The 20,268-nt window shown below is 32.8% G+C and overlaps 2 protein-coding genes across 2 annotated transcripts in view; both read left to right on the top strand.

Moving 5' to 3' along the window:
• Positions 1-20,268, top strand: part of LOC115889338 (neurotrimin-like) — a 302,596-nt gene that overhangs the window by 89,795 nt on the left and 192,533 nt on the right. The gene's annotated exons all lie outside the window — the stretch shown is intronic.
• Positions 11,122-15,938, top strand: LOC115889433. The gene is made up of 7 exons (XM_030909420.1): positions 11,122-11,746; positions 11,808-11,870; positions 11,927-12,010; positions 12,063-12,128; positions 12,459-12,518; positions 12,577-12,933; positions 12,991-15,938. The coding sequence occupies exons 1-7, from the start codon at positions 11,671-11,673 to the stop codon at positions 15,936-15,938; spliced, it is 3,654 nt and encodes a 1,217-aa protein (XP_030765280.1). The 5' UTR covers positions 11,122-11,670.

Raw genomic sequence — 20,268 nt, 5'->3', positions numbered from 1 at the left:
TTAAGGATTTTATATATAAGTATAGATAAATGCTAACTTGAGAACTAATGTCAAATATTATTAAGTATCATAGTTTCGGCAAAATGGCATCGTTAAATGAAACTGAACATATCGAAATTAATTAAATCAAATTGTTTAAGTGATATTTTCAAAAAAAAAAGTCAATAACTCGAAAACGGTTGGTATGAGGTACATTGTGTCTATTTCGATGTTTGCTTAGAATTGAAGGAAGAAACAAAATATGCAATAATATACAGGAGGTTTCATTTAAAAAAAATAAAACATTGATGTGCCACGACTTTATGATCGACCCTGTATACTTAAATGAATGCTAATAGATATTTATAAACCCTATAACTTTTATATTTAACTTTTTGCGGTACCTCCTATATTTTACCTAATAATCGACCGTTTCCAAACATAATAGCGACCCTAGCTGTTTTGTTATATAACGACAAACTATGGTTACGTTCCGCTCGTTGAATTTGGCACTTTATGTATTATGGGGCACAGGCGTAAACGTGCTGACTTTTATGCCTAAGCGTTAAAAAGACTTCTTTATATTGAAAATTACGTCGCAAAAGTTAATACTTTTGTGACGCTCGAAAAAAATTACATATTGTTTTTTTAGGAGTAAAAAAGATACTTCTTGTGGCGAGGCTGTATGTTTAACGGACGAGCGTTAGGGCGCAAACATAGTGAGGCATCTCAATGCGATGCTCGCCAAGATGCTGGCCGCGCTGCTCGCCAGGATGCTAGCCGCGATGCATCCTACGCGCACTGTTTTAAAACGGCGAATAGGTGCGCGTAGGATGCATCGCGACTATCGTACCAACATAGTGCGGGGTATTTCATCTCGATGCGATGCGCGCCATTCACCTCGCCATCCGGCGATGTTGAATTAAACACGTACAAATTTATGCGTCAAAACATACTGAAGCCTCGCACCTCGCCACGCACCTAGATGTTCAGCGCGATGCTTCGCTTTTTTGCGAGAAGCGGACGCAGATGCCTGAAACTTTACATTTGATTGGTCGGTTTAGGATCACAATTCGTTGACCATATGTCGTAGAGTAGGGTAGAATAAAATGTTCACAATACTAATATTTAATTTATCACCAACAATGTAATAACCTTGATTCTACAGGGTCCGGCAATAGTGCGTCGGGCATATGTAGTTCTAATAATAAAAAACTTATGAATTTTGTAGTCCAGACATAAAGTATGTATTAGGATGTATTTGAGGAAAATATTTGAACTTCTAAAGGGTGGCTCAAAAAAGTGTGAGTGGATCGCGAATATTTTTTTAAATGGAACACCTATATACGGGGTGGCGCAACTCATTCGCGTCGTCGGTTGATTATACGAGAACGGAAATATGTAGAAACAAAATATTTTATGGGCATATGTGGGAAGACCATGTGCATAATTTAAAATTATTTTGAAATGTACAGGGTATGTCAGAACTAAGATTTACACCAAAATTATATATTTTTTCTTATGGAATACCCGATATTTTATTTCTTATTTGGATCCTTGGACACAAAATAAGGCATGTATTATAAGGGTTATAATGTATTAATATGTTTACAAGAGCTTTAGTTTTTGAGATATTTAAAGATATTTAAATATGCATGCTACAATGGAATAGATTATCAACACCCTGTACATTACTTTTTAGAATTAATTCTTGTGCTGAGTTTAAAGATAGAGAAATAAACTTTACTGAAAAATTGTATTGCTGCCTTAAATTTATACAGGGGTACCAAAAATTCATGATTTATTTTAAATATTTATTTTACATAAAAACTTGTTATTTTAAATACAACCTATTTTTTTAAATAAATCGAAACAGATTCAAATGCTCCTTCAAACTACATATATTAGGGTGTCCTATACCTATCTAGCTCAGATTTTGAATAAAGAGCAATTTTTTAATAAAATGGCAACAAAGAGGGCTGATGTCGTCATGGCAGGTTTCTAGTGACAGTAGCTATTTTCAAAATAGAAATTACTTTATGGACTATTTATTTATAGCAAGTACTTTAATCACTAGTTGTTTAAAAAAAGTATACCATTAATATTGCAAATTATATTTTATCCTCTCATAGTAAATGTCTTTTTAATTTTTTGATTATGTAACGAGCACTTTGTTTACTCACTTGTTTCGTCGAACTGCTTGAAACCATTTTTGCTTTTGATCAAATCGGTATGAGAAACTATGAAGCTATAAAATTTTGTTTCAGGAGAGTTGAATATCCGGGAAAGTTGAGTTATTGAATGGAATTGCACCCAACAACGCCCTAATTGCGCTCTCCTTTATGCGTTAACATTTTTTCGGCAATTTTATTAACATTTGACATTGTCTTGACACAGCACGACGCCGACACCTAGTTCGAATTCTTTTTCATTTATTTTTTACTACCCGAAACAGCGTTACATCACACAAACCTTGTACCTGAGTGTTTTATCTCTTTTTGTCTCAATAACTGCACTAGCAAAAAACTAAAATACTTATATATTATAACAAAACCACGATTTCAATATTATTCTATGCGATCAACATGACGGCGACGTGAAATAGATAGGGATAATTTCTGATTTTTGCCATTGATTTGCTGCGGTAGGAATTTGTTGAAATCAACTGAAATAGCACCAAGCCTATACTAATTAATAACTACTATTACATAAACTGGTGCTTAACAAAACGGCGATGGTAAATGTTTCAGTATGCCTACGCGCACCTATTCGCCGTTTTAAAACAGTGCGTATACTATGCATCGCGGCTACCATCCTAGCGAGCAGCGCGGCCAGCATCTTGGCGAGCATCGTTTGTGCCCTTAGGGAGCCCGGCATACAGCCGCGGCACAAAAAGCTATTTTTACTCCGAATAGTTTTTTTTTCAAACGCCAGAAATAATTTAAATATAAAAATATTTAAAACTAATACCTTGTACGTACGTACTATGTTACGGGGCTCGTTGAATTTTACACTTTATGTCAGTTTAGTAAAATATTTTCGTACTTTTGTACTTAGGCCTAAAAGTGCTTCACTCATTTATGCCTAGGCGTTAAAATGATTTTCTATATTTTCAATCACGTCGAAAAAATTAATAATTTTGTGACGTTTCAAAAAAAATAGTATATTGTTTTATTAAGAGTAAAAATGACACTTACGGCGACATACAGGCGAACCACAAAAAGTCATTTTTACTCCGAATAGAACAGCAATTTTTTTTTCAAATGCCACAAATTATTTTTTAAACAATTTCAAGCATTCCAAATAATTTAAAAAGATTTAAAAGTAATACCGCCAAGAATTTGACACTTTATGTCAGTTTAATAATATATTTTCGTATTTTATGCTTAGGCGTAAAAGCGAAAACCAAACCAAAAACTGTTTAATAAAATATTCCGTTTTATTATAAGTCATAAATTATAACATAATAAGAATGCGATGCCAACTACGTGAAATTAGTCAAGAAAGATAAGAATTGGCTATAACTATGACTAATTTTCCGAAAAAAAACATATTATAGCTTATATCGTTGAAAAGCTTAAAAAATGGCGCTTTTTATGAAGCTATGGCCAAGTATGGTTTCCATTTAAAAAAACATAAGTTTGTGTCATATGTCAAAAATGACAGGCTTTAGAGAGAAACGGAGAACACAGTCTGTGACACAGTCTCATTAAAGTTATGATTATTTTTGTCTAAAATAGATTTGGTTTTTAAAAGTGGTTTTAGGTGGAAATAATTAGGGGCATGCTGCAATAACACTCATTCTCTTTATTTTGCTTTGTTGAATAATCTACTAAATTTGCACTGTCTATCGATCCCGGATTTGGCTGCCATATTGAAAAATCCTGTCAAATTATTACATTTTTATGTTTTTTTAAATAACTCGGGCTGAATGTACTATACAGAAAATTTGAAAGAGACCAAAAAGAAAGTCATTTAAATTCTCTACAAAAAAGGTCCTATTCACCGATTTCGTGCATGAACGGGTTAACGAGATACAGGCGCTTAAATACAAAGCATATATTTTCTAGTGGTTCATTTAATATGAGAAACTGATCTATGTAAATTTGAATAATTTGCCAGTACAAATTTATGTTTTTCTTGTGCTCGTTTCCACACTCGGCGCACTTTTTTTAAGTGGTTTCCCCTACAGGCCTAATCCTAATCTTTGTGTCTTACTTCGGAATAGTATAATGGAACACTAAAACTAAAAGTCGCCCGAACTGGTTTGCGTAATTGACCGCACCACGGCTGCCTTTTTGATCAAGTATCAAATTTAACGCTAGCGCACATTAAAGGTCATTTCAAAATATTATTCCTAATCTTAAATTGAAAACCGCGTTTCGATAGCTACTGTAATTTAGGAGTTACAATTTTTTAAAATTTTTAACCCCCTCCCATACCCCCTTACCAACACCCCACCCCCACCAAAAACTAATGGCCAGATTCTCGGGTGCCACAGTATTTTTGTGCCAAATTTGGTTAAAATCGGTTTACCGGTTTTTGAGTTATCGTGTTACAGAGGGACAGACAGACACCATAAAAATATTTTGTATTTAGGTCATTTATGGTATGGTCGACTAATAAGTCTTAGATTAATATTTATTAATTTTTTAAATTAATTACCTAATTAATAATAATTAGTTAATTGCTATAACTTTAGAAATGATAAGTTTATGAGAATAATTAATAGAACCTTTTTTGTAGAGAATTTAATTTGCTTTATTTTTGTTTACCTGCATTTTTTTCTACAATGCACTCAGACCGAGATATATTAAAAAATCCATAAAAATGTAGTTTTTATATCGACTTTTTCAATATGGCGGCCAAATCCGGGATCGACAGACCGTGCAAATTGAATATATCATTCAGCACATCAAAACAAAGAAAATAAAAAATAATTGAGCTTGCGCCTAATTATTTCCACCTAAGCCTATTTAAAACGACGTACCGACTGGCCTAATTATAAAGAAATTAAGGACCATTTTTAAAATAGCCAAAATTTGTTTTTTTCGAAATATCTAGAAAGCCATGAACTTTTTCAAAAATCCGAAAGGCGCAATTATTTATGACCCCACAAACCTGCAATTCTTGCCCCATTTAACCGAGTCTCTATCTCCAGTAGTTTTCGAGATACCCATACAAAACATCGTAGAAAACTCACCCTGTATGTATAAAAATGTCAATAGAGAATTATATCTCTATTGGCAACTACAGTAAAGAGAAAAAATTCCAAAAAAATACATTCGTCCCCATGGTAATCTGTAAAAATAAACCGTTTTGATGTTTAAAAAGTACCTACTAAGTACTGGTATGAAGCCGAGTAGGAAACTTTCAACAAAAAATCCATGTGAAACAACTACTAATTCTTTATAAACAGAAAAAGACAAATATACTTAAGCATTAAAAAACGATTTTAAGGGTAATATTTCACGGCCCGAAGAAAAAGTATTTTCCTAATTTAGGTAAATTATTAAACCATTTTCTTAGCCCTTCGCCCCATACATTTCAGAAAAGGAATCTGAGCCTCGAAAAGGTTCAGCATTTTTTATTTCGTGTATATATTTAAAAGAAAAGCAGGAACATTCGGACCGGGTAGGGGGCTTAATCTCTTTGAATATAAAATAAGATAAGAAAAGGGGAAATTTTATGCCCGATTTTTTTTCGGGCTCTTTCCATAGAGGCCATTGAATTTATTTTGAATGAGAATCTTGATGTTGGAAAAAATCGAAAAAGAAATTAAAAACAATCTATACAAAGGAAAACAGCAAAAATATACATGGTAGCCGATTTATTTGAGTTTCTTGTCGACGAAGCTTTTCAAAAAAATATATGTATATAAATAACTCAAGCAATAATAATACAGATCCACTGCGTACAAAAAGTATCGCATAAATTGTCATTTAGCTAAATATTTTTGTAGTAAAACTTCTTTATGCGCGATGGGAGTAAAAATTCAAGGCTATGACTCACCAAGACCTTGACACGACATAACCTTGACCATGCCTTGACGCGCGAGCTAGTGAGAAAAAAAGTGGTAAAGATTGCTGAAAGACAAAAAAACATTTGATTTAAAGCTAATAAATGCATTATAATAAACTTGATACTGTTACCCGGGTATCAATATCCCCTGGTTGTGTGCTAGAAAGTAAATTTTCATGCGTATTTTCATCGATACGTTTGTAGCTTCTGAATAGCGTTCTAGGTAAAGCTTTCAGCTCATTTGCTAGCTCAGCTTTGCTAGTTCATTGGAGGACATCGTCATATTTATTTTAAACCAATAATCAACGAGGATATTCATATAATTTAACAAAATTGCTGTAAACCACGATAAATACGAAGTTAGGTTAGTAGTAGTAGGTATATTGGTTTAATGGACACAGCTGCAATAAATGTAAGCGTTAACATTATTAGGCATTTACATAAAAATGTGTATTTTGGGTGGTTTTCCACAAAATTTGCTGGCTATTGAGGAAACAGAAAATGTACAGATAACAGAAATAAATTGAAAATAATATTTTTTTTTCACAAACGTCACAAAATTATTATTTTTTCTACGTGATTGAAAATATTAAAAAAGTAATTTTAACGCCTAGGCATAAAAGTAAAGCACTTTTACGCCTAAGCACAAAAGTACGAAAATATATTTTTGTGAAAGAGTTTCGAAATTGACAGTTTTTGATATTGATTTGAGATTCGACATGATATTCTTTTAGGCACTAGCAAAGGCACTAGTATCTAAAAGTGACACTTGTTTAGGCACTAGTGCCTAAAAGTAAAAAATGAAACGTTAGAAACAGGTTTCAAAGTTGTTGTAGGTCTCGTGTAAGGTTTTCGACTTCTCAGGCACTAACGTGGATAGCGCAGTTTCAGCAGCTTCTTGAATATCCAAAGACTTGTCATTATCACTCAATTTTTCACAAAACTTTGTAGGAAATACGGCGACGTTTGAACCTGACAGAACTTTGTCATTAAACAATGCATAAACAATGCCTTAGAAACCGATTACCAGAACATTTTAAAAAATGTTTAACCCTTAAGTACTAACACCCCGTCTCACAGACGCAAAGGACTAGCTGGACATATGACATCTCCTCTCCTCTCCACTTCTAATTAACATCCAACTATGTAATTTCAATACGCATCAAAACAAGTTAAAGGCCGGCAGGGCAATTTGCAAAAGTGTGTAGTTTTCGAAATATTTTAGTTCAAACTGTCGATGCCGTCTGACAGACGGAGTGTTAGCGTTAACGTACTTTTTTTTTCTAAATTTGTGGAATGAATCAAGAACCTAGTAGCTCAAAACATGTAAAGTATGGCAAGAAAGATTACAAGGATACTCTTCTAAAGTGGTTTGAAGGGACTGGCAGCGATAATAGCAAAATAGTGACAAAGAATCCGAATGTAGGGAAAATTTTGCCATAGAGAGCGATCATAATTCTGAATTCGAATTAGAAGGTAAAGAAACGGTTTTTAACTAATATCTAATGGTATGTAGCTGTTTATGTTTTGATATAGATGATGAAAATATGGATGTGAACGATCAGTAAACTAATATTGAAGAAAGTGAAGAGAACAATTTGTTTGGAATGCGCAAAAAAGTGTGTAGGGAACAAGCCCATCTTTAGGCATTGTCATTTTTTTATTCTTTATATTTTCTTTTGCTTTTTTGTGCTTAATAGATAGGTTTTTATATGCTAAATATAATAATCAATATATTTTTTCATTTTCCTTTCGCTTTTTTTCTATCTCGATGAGAAACAAAGATATGTCAAAAATCCAAAATTAGTACTTTTATTTCAAAAATATAAAACATGTTCGCATAATATAAGCATTAGATATTTTTTTCCTGTAGTTTTAATGCTAATGATTCACTACACTTACAAAAAATCTGTTAGACACGAACAAAATATGATTTTTTTTAATGCGTCTCTCAGACGGTCTGTTAGTATAGGCGCAACTATTTCAATATGTTAGTACTTAAGGGTTAAAAATAAAAAATAATAATAGCATGAAAATCGCAAATTATCCGCTTTCACAAAAAATCTTGTATGAAATTCGTTGGACAATTTTGTGTATCGTGCTTAAAACACATTCATTTCAATTTGTTAAATAAGTAACTATTTTAAACTGACATCTTTATGTCAGTAGACACTAATTTGACACTTTTGTCAAATTCAACGAGCGTAACAAAAGTGTCTCGACATACAATTACTTACAAGGTATTACGTTTAGATCTCTATATATAATAAGCTTAATTAACAAAACTAAAAATGATTCTTGGTTCATTTTATAATTAAAATAGTTAACATTGATTTGTTATTTGTTATTCTGTCAACTGTCAAATGCGTTGACAGTTTTGGCATAATATCTTATTGAGATGGTCATCTTTATGCAGATATAAAATGAACTAGTTCGCGGCAAACGTTGTAAGATCTTTTCAGACTAAATTAATTGCGTAGCTGTATGTAGTTCGCGAATGACCTATTAGAACGATCATTAGTAGGATTGTCTCTGGTGAGAACTAAATGAACTAGCAGAGATAAACTAGGTATTTATCTTTCAAACTAGTTTCGCGAACTAGTTAATTGAAAAGAACTATTAAGCACACCTCTAAAACCTAACAGCACCCCTATTGTAGAGGTGAAATCCATAAAACACTTGAAACGGTTTTAAAATTCGAAGGGAATGTGTGTGCTAGTTTTAAAGTGCTTTTATATTGATACAATTTAGTTTTATTTATAATTTAAAGAAAAAGAAAAACATCCAGCACACAAAGATTGGCTTCCCAATACATATATCAGTCAAGAGTCAAATGTCTTTTGAACAATAAGCCAACAAAAGCAAACTCTTTCCCATATCATATACCTGCATATGAAAGGTGCAATATCTTAAAGAAAGTGATTTTCGAGAAATAGATTTAATTAGTAAGTGCGTACGGTTCGTGAGTGCTTAAGAAAATGGAAAGATATTGGTTTTCCATATTCTGTGTTGTGGACAGATAAGACAGGACTTGCAGGACAGAATATAATAAATAATAACTTATTAGTATAATATGGCTATTTAAATATCAGAGGTAAGCTTTTTCTATTTATTGTGTGGGATAACAGTGCTACTAGCAAACACCATTAAACAAGAAGCGGGCCTTTGCAATACCCTGTGGATGGCGGTGGGTAATAAATAACATTTCGGTGACACTTTTTAAAATTTTCAGTAAAAAAATATATCTTAAAAATGTGACAATATCGATAGTAGATTAAAATTCGAGTTAAAATTAGAACAAATGTAAAACTTAAATTCAAAAAACACAACAAATCAACATTGTAAAACTGAAATTTATTCCTAATATACATATAAATTTATTAGTTGTGTTATTTTTAAAATTTTCACAAACATTTAACTATATGCATAAAAAATATATGGATTAAAAAGAGTTCAGCAGAGTATTAAAAAAAAAGAACTACAAAAATTCCCATCGGCAATTTATTATTAATAAATTATGCGATACTATTTGTGCGCAGTGTAGATTAACAATTATTACAAACGAATGATAGATATTTAATAAATAGTTGTACATTAGAAACTTTCTTCATTTTGTTTTCCAAAGAAATAAGTCCTTATTGGCTATATTTTGACGTTCCTTATTTTTAAAAGAAACTTTTTCATCAAAAACTCGATTAAATGAACAAACAAAAATAAGAGGAGAACGGAGGATTGAAAGGATTTTCCTTCAGCCACCTAGAAAATTGTAGTTTTTCAGTTAAATGTATTTTGTTTTTGGCCGAAAATTGAAATAGCACACTCGAATGGGCATGCTCAAAAGCTCACCGGCGTCTCCAGCTGAACTTTTTGGGGCTAAAATGCGACCCATGCACTTTAAATAATGGCACAAATGATTTGTTTTTATTCGTCAAATTAAATTTTAAACTTTTAGAATAGTATACATTATCTACTATTTGTTCAGCGATCGTTCAATGTTACGTCATTATTATTTGTCTAATATACGTTTTATGTTGTGTCTGAGGTCAGTTCATATTGTTTAAAAAAAATTAAGCACCTTCTGAAATTATTAATTGGGTGAGTCCGTATTTATTAAATTTATCCCAAGAAACATTTTTAGACACAAAATCGAAAGAAAATATTTACTGAGAAACATTGCAAATCAGTTTCGTCACATTGTTGATATATATTATTATGTTTCGTAACATAAATCGCTTTTTGTTTCGAAACGTTTTACCAAAATATGGTTTTGCTAAATAAACTATAAGAATAAAGATCATAGTGGCACAAATTTTTCGAAACTTTTAAGAAACAGAAGTGGCTCACACTTACAGATTTCGTACCTGTTTTGTTCCTGAAAATTTTCCATAATTTATTTGATATTCTGTCATATATTATGAGAGCAATCTTCATTCATTACTTTATTGTTGTGATTTTGTTCTGAAGTTTTTGCATTTAAGCATTCTTCAAGTTTTTATAATACTATAATAGTAGAGGTAGAAGGCCGATTCTGCATCAGTGGAGCAGTGGAGCAGAGCGCACGGCGCATGCGCGAGGAGTGGGGGTACAGCGCAGGCGCGAGGAGGAGGAACACGGCGCAGGCGCGAGGAGGAGGGGGGCTGTCAAATGTCAAACGTCATATGTCAAACGTCAAACGTCAAACTTGTCATCTGTCAAACGTCAAACGTCATATGTCAAACGTCAAACTTGTCTTACGTCAAACGTCAAACGTCATATGTCAAACGTCAAACTTGTCTTACATCATCTGTCAAACCTGTCAAACGTCAAATGTCAAACCTGTCTTACGTCATCTGTCAAACCTGTCTTACGTCATATGTCAAACGTCAAACCTGTCTTACGTCATATGTCAAACGTCAAACCTATCAAATGTCAAACCTGTCATCTGTCAAACGTCAAATGTCATATGTCAAACGTCAAACCTGTCTTACGTCATCTGTCAAATGTCATCTGTCAAACATATCTTACGTCAAACGTCAAATGTCAAACGTCAAACCTGTCTTACGTCATACCTATTATATACAAGGTGTTAATAAAAAACAAACGCTTTACATCATAGATTGTTTTTTCACACCCGGTATATATTCCAAAAAAAAAATCTTTCCATGTTTTAACACAGATGATAATTTTAACGTTTGACGATTGAGTTTTAATTAATAATGCCTTTTGGGTATTCATAAATAATAATAATATTTATTTAAACGGTAAAAATAAATCAAACTTGATTTATCCATAACGATATGATGAGAGCGATGTGAACAAGACAATGGTTTACAGTAAAATGATCTAATACTTCAATCTTTACGGCTTCCTCTCATGATGTCATGCTTTTGTTTTTCTAGAAGATGAATCATTGTGATGAATATTTAAGTAAAATAAAATAAATCAAACTTGGTGAAAAATACATTGTGCAACATTTATTCCTTATCGGAGTTTGCGGTCGGTATTATTTTTAATCGGACTTTGCAGCTTCCGGTATGACGACTATGATATCACGCGTTTGTTTTTCTAGATTGCGGTTTCCGTTTCCGTTTCCGGCCTAGCATTGTACCCAGCAAACAACTCGCAATTCACGTCAGTCTCTACTTGCCTCTCGTCGAAATTAGTCGTTTCACTGTGAAAAATAAAAAAAAAATGTTTCTGTGCAGCACTTGTGGGGAATTGTTTTCCTATAAAAGGAATTTGACAAGACATGCGAAGACTTGTAATGGTGAGTTTTTTATTTTATTTTTTATATTGTGCAATATTAAATGTTTTTTCTATTTTTTTAGCCAATGAAATCCAAACTGCCACGCCCCAAACCAGCGTGGACGAGGGTGCTAGCCTTAGTAAACGTAAGTAAATATTTTTATTTTATGTTCTGGCTTTAAAAAATGCTTTTTTATTTTAGATATGTGCCAAAAATGTTTGAAATCCTTTAGCAGAAGTGATAGTTTAGGCAGGCATATGAAGATTTGTAAAGGAGCCCCTAATGGTGAGTTTTTATTTTATTTTTTATTTTATATTAAATGGTTTTTCTATTTTAGTCAATCAGCCTGAACCAAAAAATTTAGAGAAGACCTCCCTGAAAAGAACAAGCTCTGCCACTAACAGTAAGTAATTATTTGTTTTTCATTACTTTTAAATTAATTAACTATTTAATTATTTTTTTTAACATATTTTTCTATTATTTTTTAACTTTTTCCATTATTTTTAAATTAATTAACTATTTAATTATTTTTTAACATATTTTTCTATTATTTTTTTAACTTTTTCCATTATTTTTAAATTAATTAACTATTAATTATTTTTAATATATTCAACTATTATTTTTAACTTTTTTTCAATTATTTAAACTAATTAACTATTTAACATATATTTCTATTTTTTTTTTAACAGAAAGGATCTATTTTATATTAAATATTTTTTTTCTTTTATTTTAGTCAATCAGGCAGAGTCAGAGTCTTCGGTGCCAAAGAGAGCTAGACTTGGTTTCAATAACGGTAAGTTATTATTATTTTTTTATACACCTTTTAAATTAAAACGCATTTTTTTTTTTAGAGCACTTGGTAATGCAGGAGGAAGGTGTTTACTTAGTTAATACCTCTTACAAAAACCGAATTGCTACATACCGACTTTTATCGAAAAAAGATCCTATCAGCGTTAATGATTTTTTAGCTAATCTCCGCGAAAAAATCATTTCGCTGGTAAGATGCCAAATCGAAAGGTTTGGTAATGTGAAAGTCGGTATGGAGCTTTTCGGGCGTTTCCTCCTGCAGACAAAGGAGGTAGAGGAGACCAAGTCCTTTGGCTCTAGGTTCAGGGGAGCAAGTCAGGGCACCGATTTGGAGGAGTTGTTTGATCAGTTCACTACTATCATTAAGCGGAGATTCCAGGAGTTCAATGAAAAAGATAGTGGTAAGTATATAATTTTTTCTGATTTCACCATACTAATTATTTTTTCGTGTACATTAGGTTGGACTCTTCAGCAACTCCTTCACGTAGATGTAAGGGTAAATAAAATCAACCCACTAAAAGCCTCATCTTATATACCATTACCGAAGGAAATAGAAGCGAAAAGGGCTGTGTTGAACATACAAAACACTGACCAGAAATGTTTTGTATGGTCGGTTTTAGCCGCCTTTCACCCAGTTCCCCGAACTCAGAACGCCAACCGAGTCCAGAATTATCATCCATTTGAGCAGGAATTGGATGTGACAGGTATAGATTTTCCGATATCTTTGAAACAGGTGTCAAAATTCGAACAACTCAATAATATTTCTATTAATGTTTATGGACTCGAGAAGGGTTATAAACATGATAGGAATATTATTGAAGTTGTGGGTCCTTTGTATTTTACTAGATCTCATAAGACAGATAGACGTGTGAATTTGTTATTAATCAGTGATGATTCTGGCAATAATCATTACTGTTTAATAAGAAATATGTCTCGCCTAATCTCCAAACAACTTTCAGGCAAACAACATTCAAAATTCTTATGCGATGGTTGCTTGGTTTATTTTTCTTCAGATATTAAATTAGAAAATCATCAAAAATACGATTGTGGTCACGTTGTAGTTGAAACTCCTTCGAATAATTTAAAGAAAAATAAATATGGTGAAAATATTCCCGAGAATATCCTTAAATTTACGAATTTCGAACGAAAATTAAAAGTACCTTTTGTTGTATACGCTGATTTTGAAACTATTTTGGAACCTATACAAACAGAGCAAAACGAGTTGGATCCTGAAATTTCCTATACGGTGAAAACACACCAACACGTTCCTTATTCTTTTGCCTATTACATTAAATGCGATTTTGATAATTCTCAGTCGATTTTCAAGACTTTTAGAGGACCTGATGCACATAAAGTTTTCATAGATTGGTTAGAGACTGATTGTAAATCAATCTACAATCGATTTATGAAAAATATTGTATCCATGTCTCCTCTCAGTAGCGTACAAGAAGCTGAGTTTTATCAGATGACGCATTGTCATATTTGCGAAAGACCGTTTAATGTGGAAGATGACAGAGTAAGGGACCACTGTCATCTGACAGGAAAATATCGAGGTGCGGCTCACTCTGTTTGTAATCTAAATTTTAAAATACCTAATTTCATTCCTGTGTTCTTCCACAATATGTCAAATTTTGACAGCCATCTTTTTATAAAAGAATTGGCTGTGGAGGAAGAACGATTGGACGTCATTCCCCAAAACAAAGAAAGATATATTTCTTTTACAAAATATATTATGGTGGGGGATGACGACAATAACCAGGAAAAGCGACAACAAAAGTTATTTTTAAAATTAAGATTTTTGGATAGTTTTCGATTTATGGCATCAAGCCTGGATAAACTAAGTCAAAATTTAACATCACAGCAGTGTCGCGAGGTTAGAAAGTATTTCCCTAACGAAGAAGAATTTAAGGTTATTCGTATGAAGGGTGTTTTCCCATATTCGTACGTAGATTCCTTTTCCAAATTAGACGATACCAAGCTTCCACCCATTGATGGTTTCTATAACGAACTTAGAAAAGAAGCCATCAAACAAGGAGATTACGAGCGTGCATTGAACGTATGGAATTTATTTAAATGTCAAACTTTAGGCGAATATTCAGATATATATTTAAAATCCGACGTACTATTATTAACTGATGTTTTTGAGAATTTTAGAGAGGTGTGTCTACAAACATACGGTCTAGATCCTTGTCAATACTTCACCGCACCATCTCTGTCCTTTGACGCGGCTTTAAAAACTACATCTATCGAGCTGAAATTATTGACAGATCTAGACATGATACATTTCTTTAAACACGGGATTCGCGGCGGTGTCAGTCAATGTAGTGTTAGAAAAGCTATCGCGAATAACAAATTTATGTCTATATACGACGCTTCCAAACCTACTTCCTACATTATGTACTTGGATGCTACCAATTTATATGGTGCAGCCATGTCGCAATATCTACCAACAGGTAACTTTACGTGGCTAACAGAAGAAGAAATTTCAAACTTAAATTTTATGAATATCGATAAAAATTCTAATATAGGTTATGTTTTTGAAGTCGATTTAGAGTATCCGGAGCATTTACATGATTTACACAACGAATTACCCTTTTGCCCAGAGTCCGTTCAACCAGAGGGATCTAAAGTTTCAAAATTAATCCCCAATTTTAATTCTAAAGTTAGATATGTAATTCATTATCAAAATTTACAACAAGCGTTGAACCATGGTCTGAAACTTGCCAAAATTCATCGCATTTTATCATTTAATCAATCTCCCTGGTTGAAAACCTACATTGATCTAAATACAGCAAAGCGTAATAACGCTGAAAATAAGTTTGAAAAAGATTTTTTCAAACTTATGAATAACGCTGTATTTGGAAAGACAATGGAGAACGTGGAGAAACGGGTAAATATTAAGTTAGTTACCCACTGGGAAAATATTGGTAGAAAGCTAGGGGCAGAAGCGTACATTTCCAAACCGCATTTTAAAGACTTGACGATTTTTAGCGAGAATTTAGTCGCAATACATATGGCTAAACAGAAAATCGTATATAATAAACCTATTTACGTAGGTTTTTCAATTTTGGAAATTTCCAAAACTATTATGTATGATTTTTTGTATAGTTATATTAAACCAAAGTACGGTAATAAAGCCTCACTGCTCTACACTGACACCGATTCTCTAATTTTACAAATTCAAACCGACAATTTTTATGATGACATGCGCGAAAATTTGGATAGATTCGATACGTCAAATTACTCGCAAAACAATCCACACGATATTCCTGTAAATTCGTCTGTGTTGGGCCGTATGAAGGATGAATATGCAGGAAAAATTTTGTGGGAGTTTTATGGAACTGGGGCTAAAGCATATTGTGTAAATGTGGATGGTGAGTTAACGAAAAGGCCAAAGGCGTGCTGACTACTCACCAAACAAGATATTAGTTTGGATGATTATAAAAACACGGTCGATGTAGCAGGTACGAAAATCTATCGCTCGATGAACACTTTCCGTTCACATTTACACAATATGTATGTAGAGCTAAAAAATAAGATAGTCTTATCCTACGCGGACGATAAGAGATTTCTTATTCCCAATTCCGAGTACACGCTCGCATGGGGCCATAAAGATCTAGGAAAATATAGGGATGAAATATCGGAAAATCTATAGGCTGAAACCAATGGCAGCTATTTTTTACTTCTATTTCCTTCGATATTTTATTTATTTTTTTATTTATTTATTTATTAAGATTTAGTTACTTTCATGTTTAAGAGGATGGGTTAATTTTATTTTTGTATTTTTAGTGTATTCTATTTAGAGTATTATATCCAATATATTTTATCTTACTATATTTAACATGTTTATATTGTATACAAATTTAGGCGTTTTATACTATGTCTACTGTTTGATTTAAGCTTTTCAATAGTTGCATTCAAATTTAGTAATTTTTCCTAACATAAATAATTATTTTTATTATATATTTATTTTACACATGTATTTAACAGTAATACTGAAAAACATTTTTCAAACTTTTTTATATTGTTCAAGACTGATTTTATAAAAAAAAAATGATTTAGAGTATTCTAAATAAAACAATTTTTTTCATTTCACTGTGTATTTATTTTCCACATTTCTCTCATCTAGTAAATTATAAAAAATAGGTAAACAGTATTTAAATAACAATATACAATCATCCTCCCAATCAATATAAGTTTTCCATTTCCTATCTTGAATTATCAGCACTTTCACTTCTTCTTCAAAAGCATAAGTTATGTTTAAATGCCCATCAATTTCTATAGATTTATCACACCAACCACTATTAACGTTTTCATCAACAAAGTCCAGAAACGTTGAAAAACCTTCATATGACATTTGAATCTTCTTCTTCTCCTTGTTTGTACTTTGGAAAATAATTTGCTTTTCTGCCAGGTTCTCGGAAATGTTTAATGCTACATTAATTATTGGTTCTAATACACTTGATTTATCCATAACGATTTGATGATGAGAGCGATGTGAACAAGACAATGGTTTACAGTAAAATGAGCTAATATATAATGTACAGGCTAATAAGTAAAAAATACTAGATATTAATAGATTTAAATTTATTGTGTTAACAGGTTTATAATATAATCATATAATATATGAGCATTATTTACAGTACAAGAACATATTTCTAGTCTATGATAATTACAATTACTGTATGATTGTTCTAATTTCGGCACAGGTCCAGAAGTAAATTCCAAGTTCACTATACAGGGTGGATCAAGATTCATTTCGTTGTATGTGCGCAGCAGAAATTCCTTTTTAATAGATCCTTTAACGAAAACCATATCGACACCTTCCAATTCCTCCTGTATTATGTTATACATCGCCTTATAGGGTAAATACCCTGAATTATAAGGGATTCCATGAACATTGTGAAATATATAATTTATCGTCTTCTTATGGTGTATCGGCAGATGGTTGTAACAAATCTTCGGTTTAAACGTATAGGTTTTCATTTCTTTTCCATCGTATATGGATAATTCCTTAACCTCAAATTCGGGGATGGGAAATCCTTGTACGTCTATAACAACGAACTTCATCGTATCAATGTCTTGCAGCAACTGATTAAATTAGCGTTCTAACATGTCCTGATAAAGGTAAATATTCCATGACTCGATCGTATATGATGATACAAAATGCTCGGGTGTTTTCGGGGAAATTTTCCGAACTCTCAAATTCTAGCTTTACATCTATCACATTACTTTTCAGAGCCTCGTTTTGTTTTGAACAATCAATTACAAATAGGGCTCGACTGGCAAAAGCGGTAAAATCTAGCAAAGGTTCGCTATTGATCTTTCCCAAATACGATTTTTGAAAATCCGTATACATGGAATAGGCTTTAGTAAACTGTCTGGTTTTGAAATTTAAATCTAGGGATTCATATGGGTAGGCCTCGGAATTTAGATAAAGCTTGACATCTGTAATTTTCAAATTATCGAAATATGTGCCATCAGCTTTATAGTTATCTTTTCGATCTTCTTGGAAGAATACAACAACATATCTCGCTCGTCAGATGCTGCCTTCACTGTCCATACATCTTTTCTCGCTTGTCGTAGAGCAGGTAGTTCATGAATTTCCCATTTCCTAAATCCAATAAATATCGGTTTGTCCTTGGAAATTGCTTCAAACAATTTTAATTTCACAGAATCGTTCGGATAGATATGTTTTACTCTTAACTCGATATTCAAAATGGTGATGTCTGCTTTCTTGTTTCCCTCTGAATTAACATAACAATTATCATCCTTTTTGGCACGTACAAGCTTTAATTTCTGCGTTCCCATAATAGCGCTAGTATAATCGGAGAAGACGTTCAATAGGAAATTCAATGGTATTAGGAGACTGAAATTATCTGTTTCTGGTCATATGATTTCACAGTACCGTTCGGCCAATTCCATCCCGCCACATCAAGGGCAGTACTTTCATTTTGATTGAGACACAAAAGACTTTTAACGGTACTTATAAGCCCTGGATCTCGTACTTTATCGATTACTTTTCCATTCAATTCATACGTTATCGATTCAAATAGAAATGCTCCAACGTTATTTGTCAGGGAACATTTTCCTGTTTTCACAACTGTCGATACTTCTTCCAGAAATTTGGCCTCAATGTATAATTCAGCCTGGCTAATATCCATAAACACATCCTGTTGATTAATAACAATTTCTATCTCATCGCTGTTCTTAAATGATTTGGTGAACGGGTGATACGTATGCCATTCTTCTCGAGCAATGGATTCATCTACGTTGACCGGTTGGAATATTTGTAGTTTTTCTGATACGGAGTCCATATTTGCTGATAATATGGTGAAGCTGAAGTATGCTCTTGGACGTGAGCGTCTGCTTTGGTGTACAAGTACTAACTGATTGATTGCTCTGTGATCTGGTATTTAAATAGTAAGGTTTAAAAGTTAAACCCATTCTTTTTAAGCTCCAAACGTATAACAATGTCTTCACCTCTAAAGTTGACCGGTCTTGATTCCTGATCTAATATATCCAATGTAATGTTATCAATAAAATTTCTATTTACTGGAAGGTAGATTAGATTCCTGGGTTCGATAATTATACTATAGCCAGGATCTACGCTAGGACTAAACTCGTACAGTGTATGAGATGGATTATTAATGTAATACGATCAGATATGATATTGCACTCGATACGTATTGTTACCACAGGAAAAATTTCCACAGGTATATCTGATTTGTGCAATTTGTTGGCAGCTAAAACTTGCGGTGAAAATCTAATATTTTTCCAATACTATCTTCAGGTTGAAAATCTATATCGTAGATACACTTTATTTCACACTTTAGTGTATTATTATTAGGGTGTAACTTTATAACGGTTTTACTCTTCGAACTTAGCTCTTTTGCAAATACTCTTCAATGTCCGGTAATCTCGTAAGATCCTGTTGGAATTTCAATTATTTGCTTTATACCGTCTACAGAATAATGAAACTTATTTCGACCTGGTTCGATATTCGGTATTGAATTCCAGGTACTGAGAGATATCAGAGCTAGAGAATAACTGTATCTAGAATCGAGTTCTATTGGAGGATTAATGTCCACGCTTAAACAGCTAGAACGACCTTTCAGTGTGAATGTCTGAGACATGACTGAGCGTGAAATTAAAACACATGTTCTTTTATAACTATTTATTATTATAGAGAAAGGACAATGCAAGATGACCACAATTATAAGTATTATATGTTTGATACTGTCGTAATTATAATATATTTTACATTTCTTGAAATATCGAACAATTTCTTTTGGTGGGTTTAAATTTCCAAAACTATCAAAATACACAACTTTATCCCTTGTTTTTCTATATGCTACCCAATGAGTTCCATCTCCTTCAATCTCGTCCAAATTTACAACACCGCACTCGTTCGTTCTAGGTGTTTGTGGTAGAGCATTTCGCATAAATACTCCTCTGAAGTTGACAATTTTTAATTTCTTTACATATTTCTGTATATCTAGGTTAGACAAAGGTCGATTGGGTAGCTTTATTGGTAGTTTTTTGGCAATTGCTTCTGAAGAAATAATCCATATCCTGTCTTGTGTTTGGCAAGGTATAATCCGCTTCCTCTTTTACCCAACGCAATGGCTTCCATGGTTTCGTTATGTCGTTGAGATTCCTTTAATTTATCTCTTGCCGCTCGGCTATCTTGAACAGCTTTAGCGACAGAAGCAGCGCCTCCGGTAAGAGCTCCC

Source organism: Sitophilus oryzae, unplaced genomic scaffold (genome assembly GCF_002938485.1).
Source record: "Sitophilus oryzae breed Bouriz unplaced genomic scaffold, Soryzae_2.0 scaffold_813_pilon_pilon, whole genome shotgun sequence".
NCBI classification, from domain to species: domain Eukaryota; kingdom Metazoa; phylum Arthropoda; class Insecta; order Coleoptera; family Curculionidae; genus Sitophilus; species Sitophilus oryzae.
This window is presented reverse-complemented; position numbering and strand designations above follow the sequence as displayed.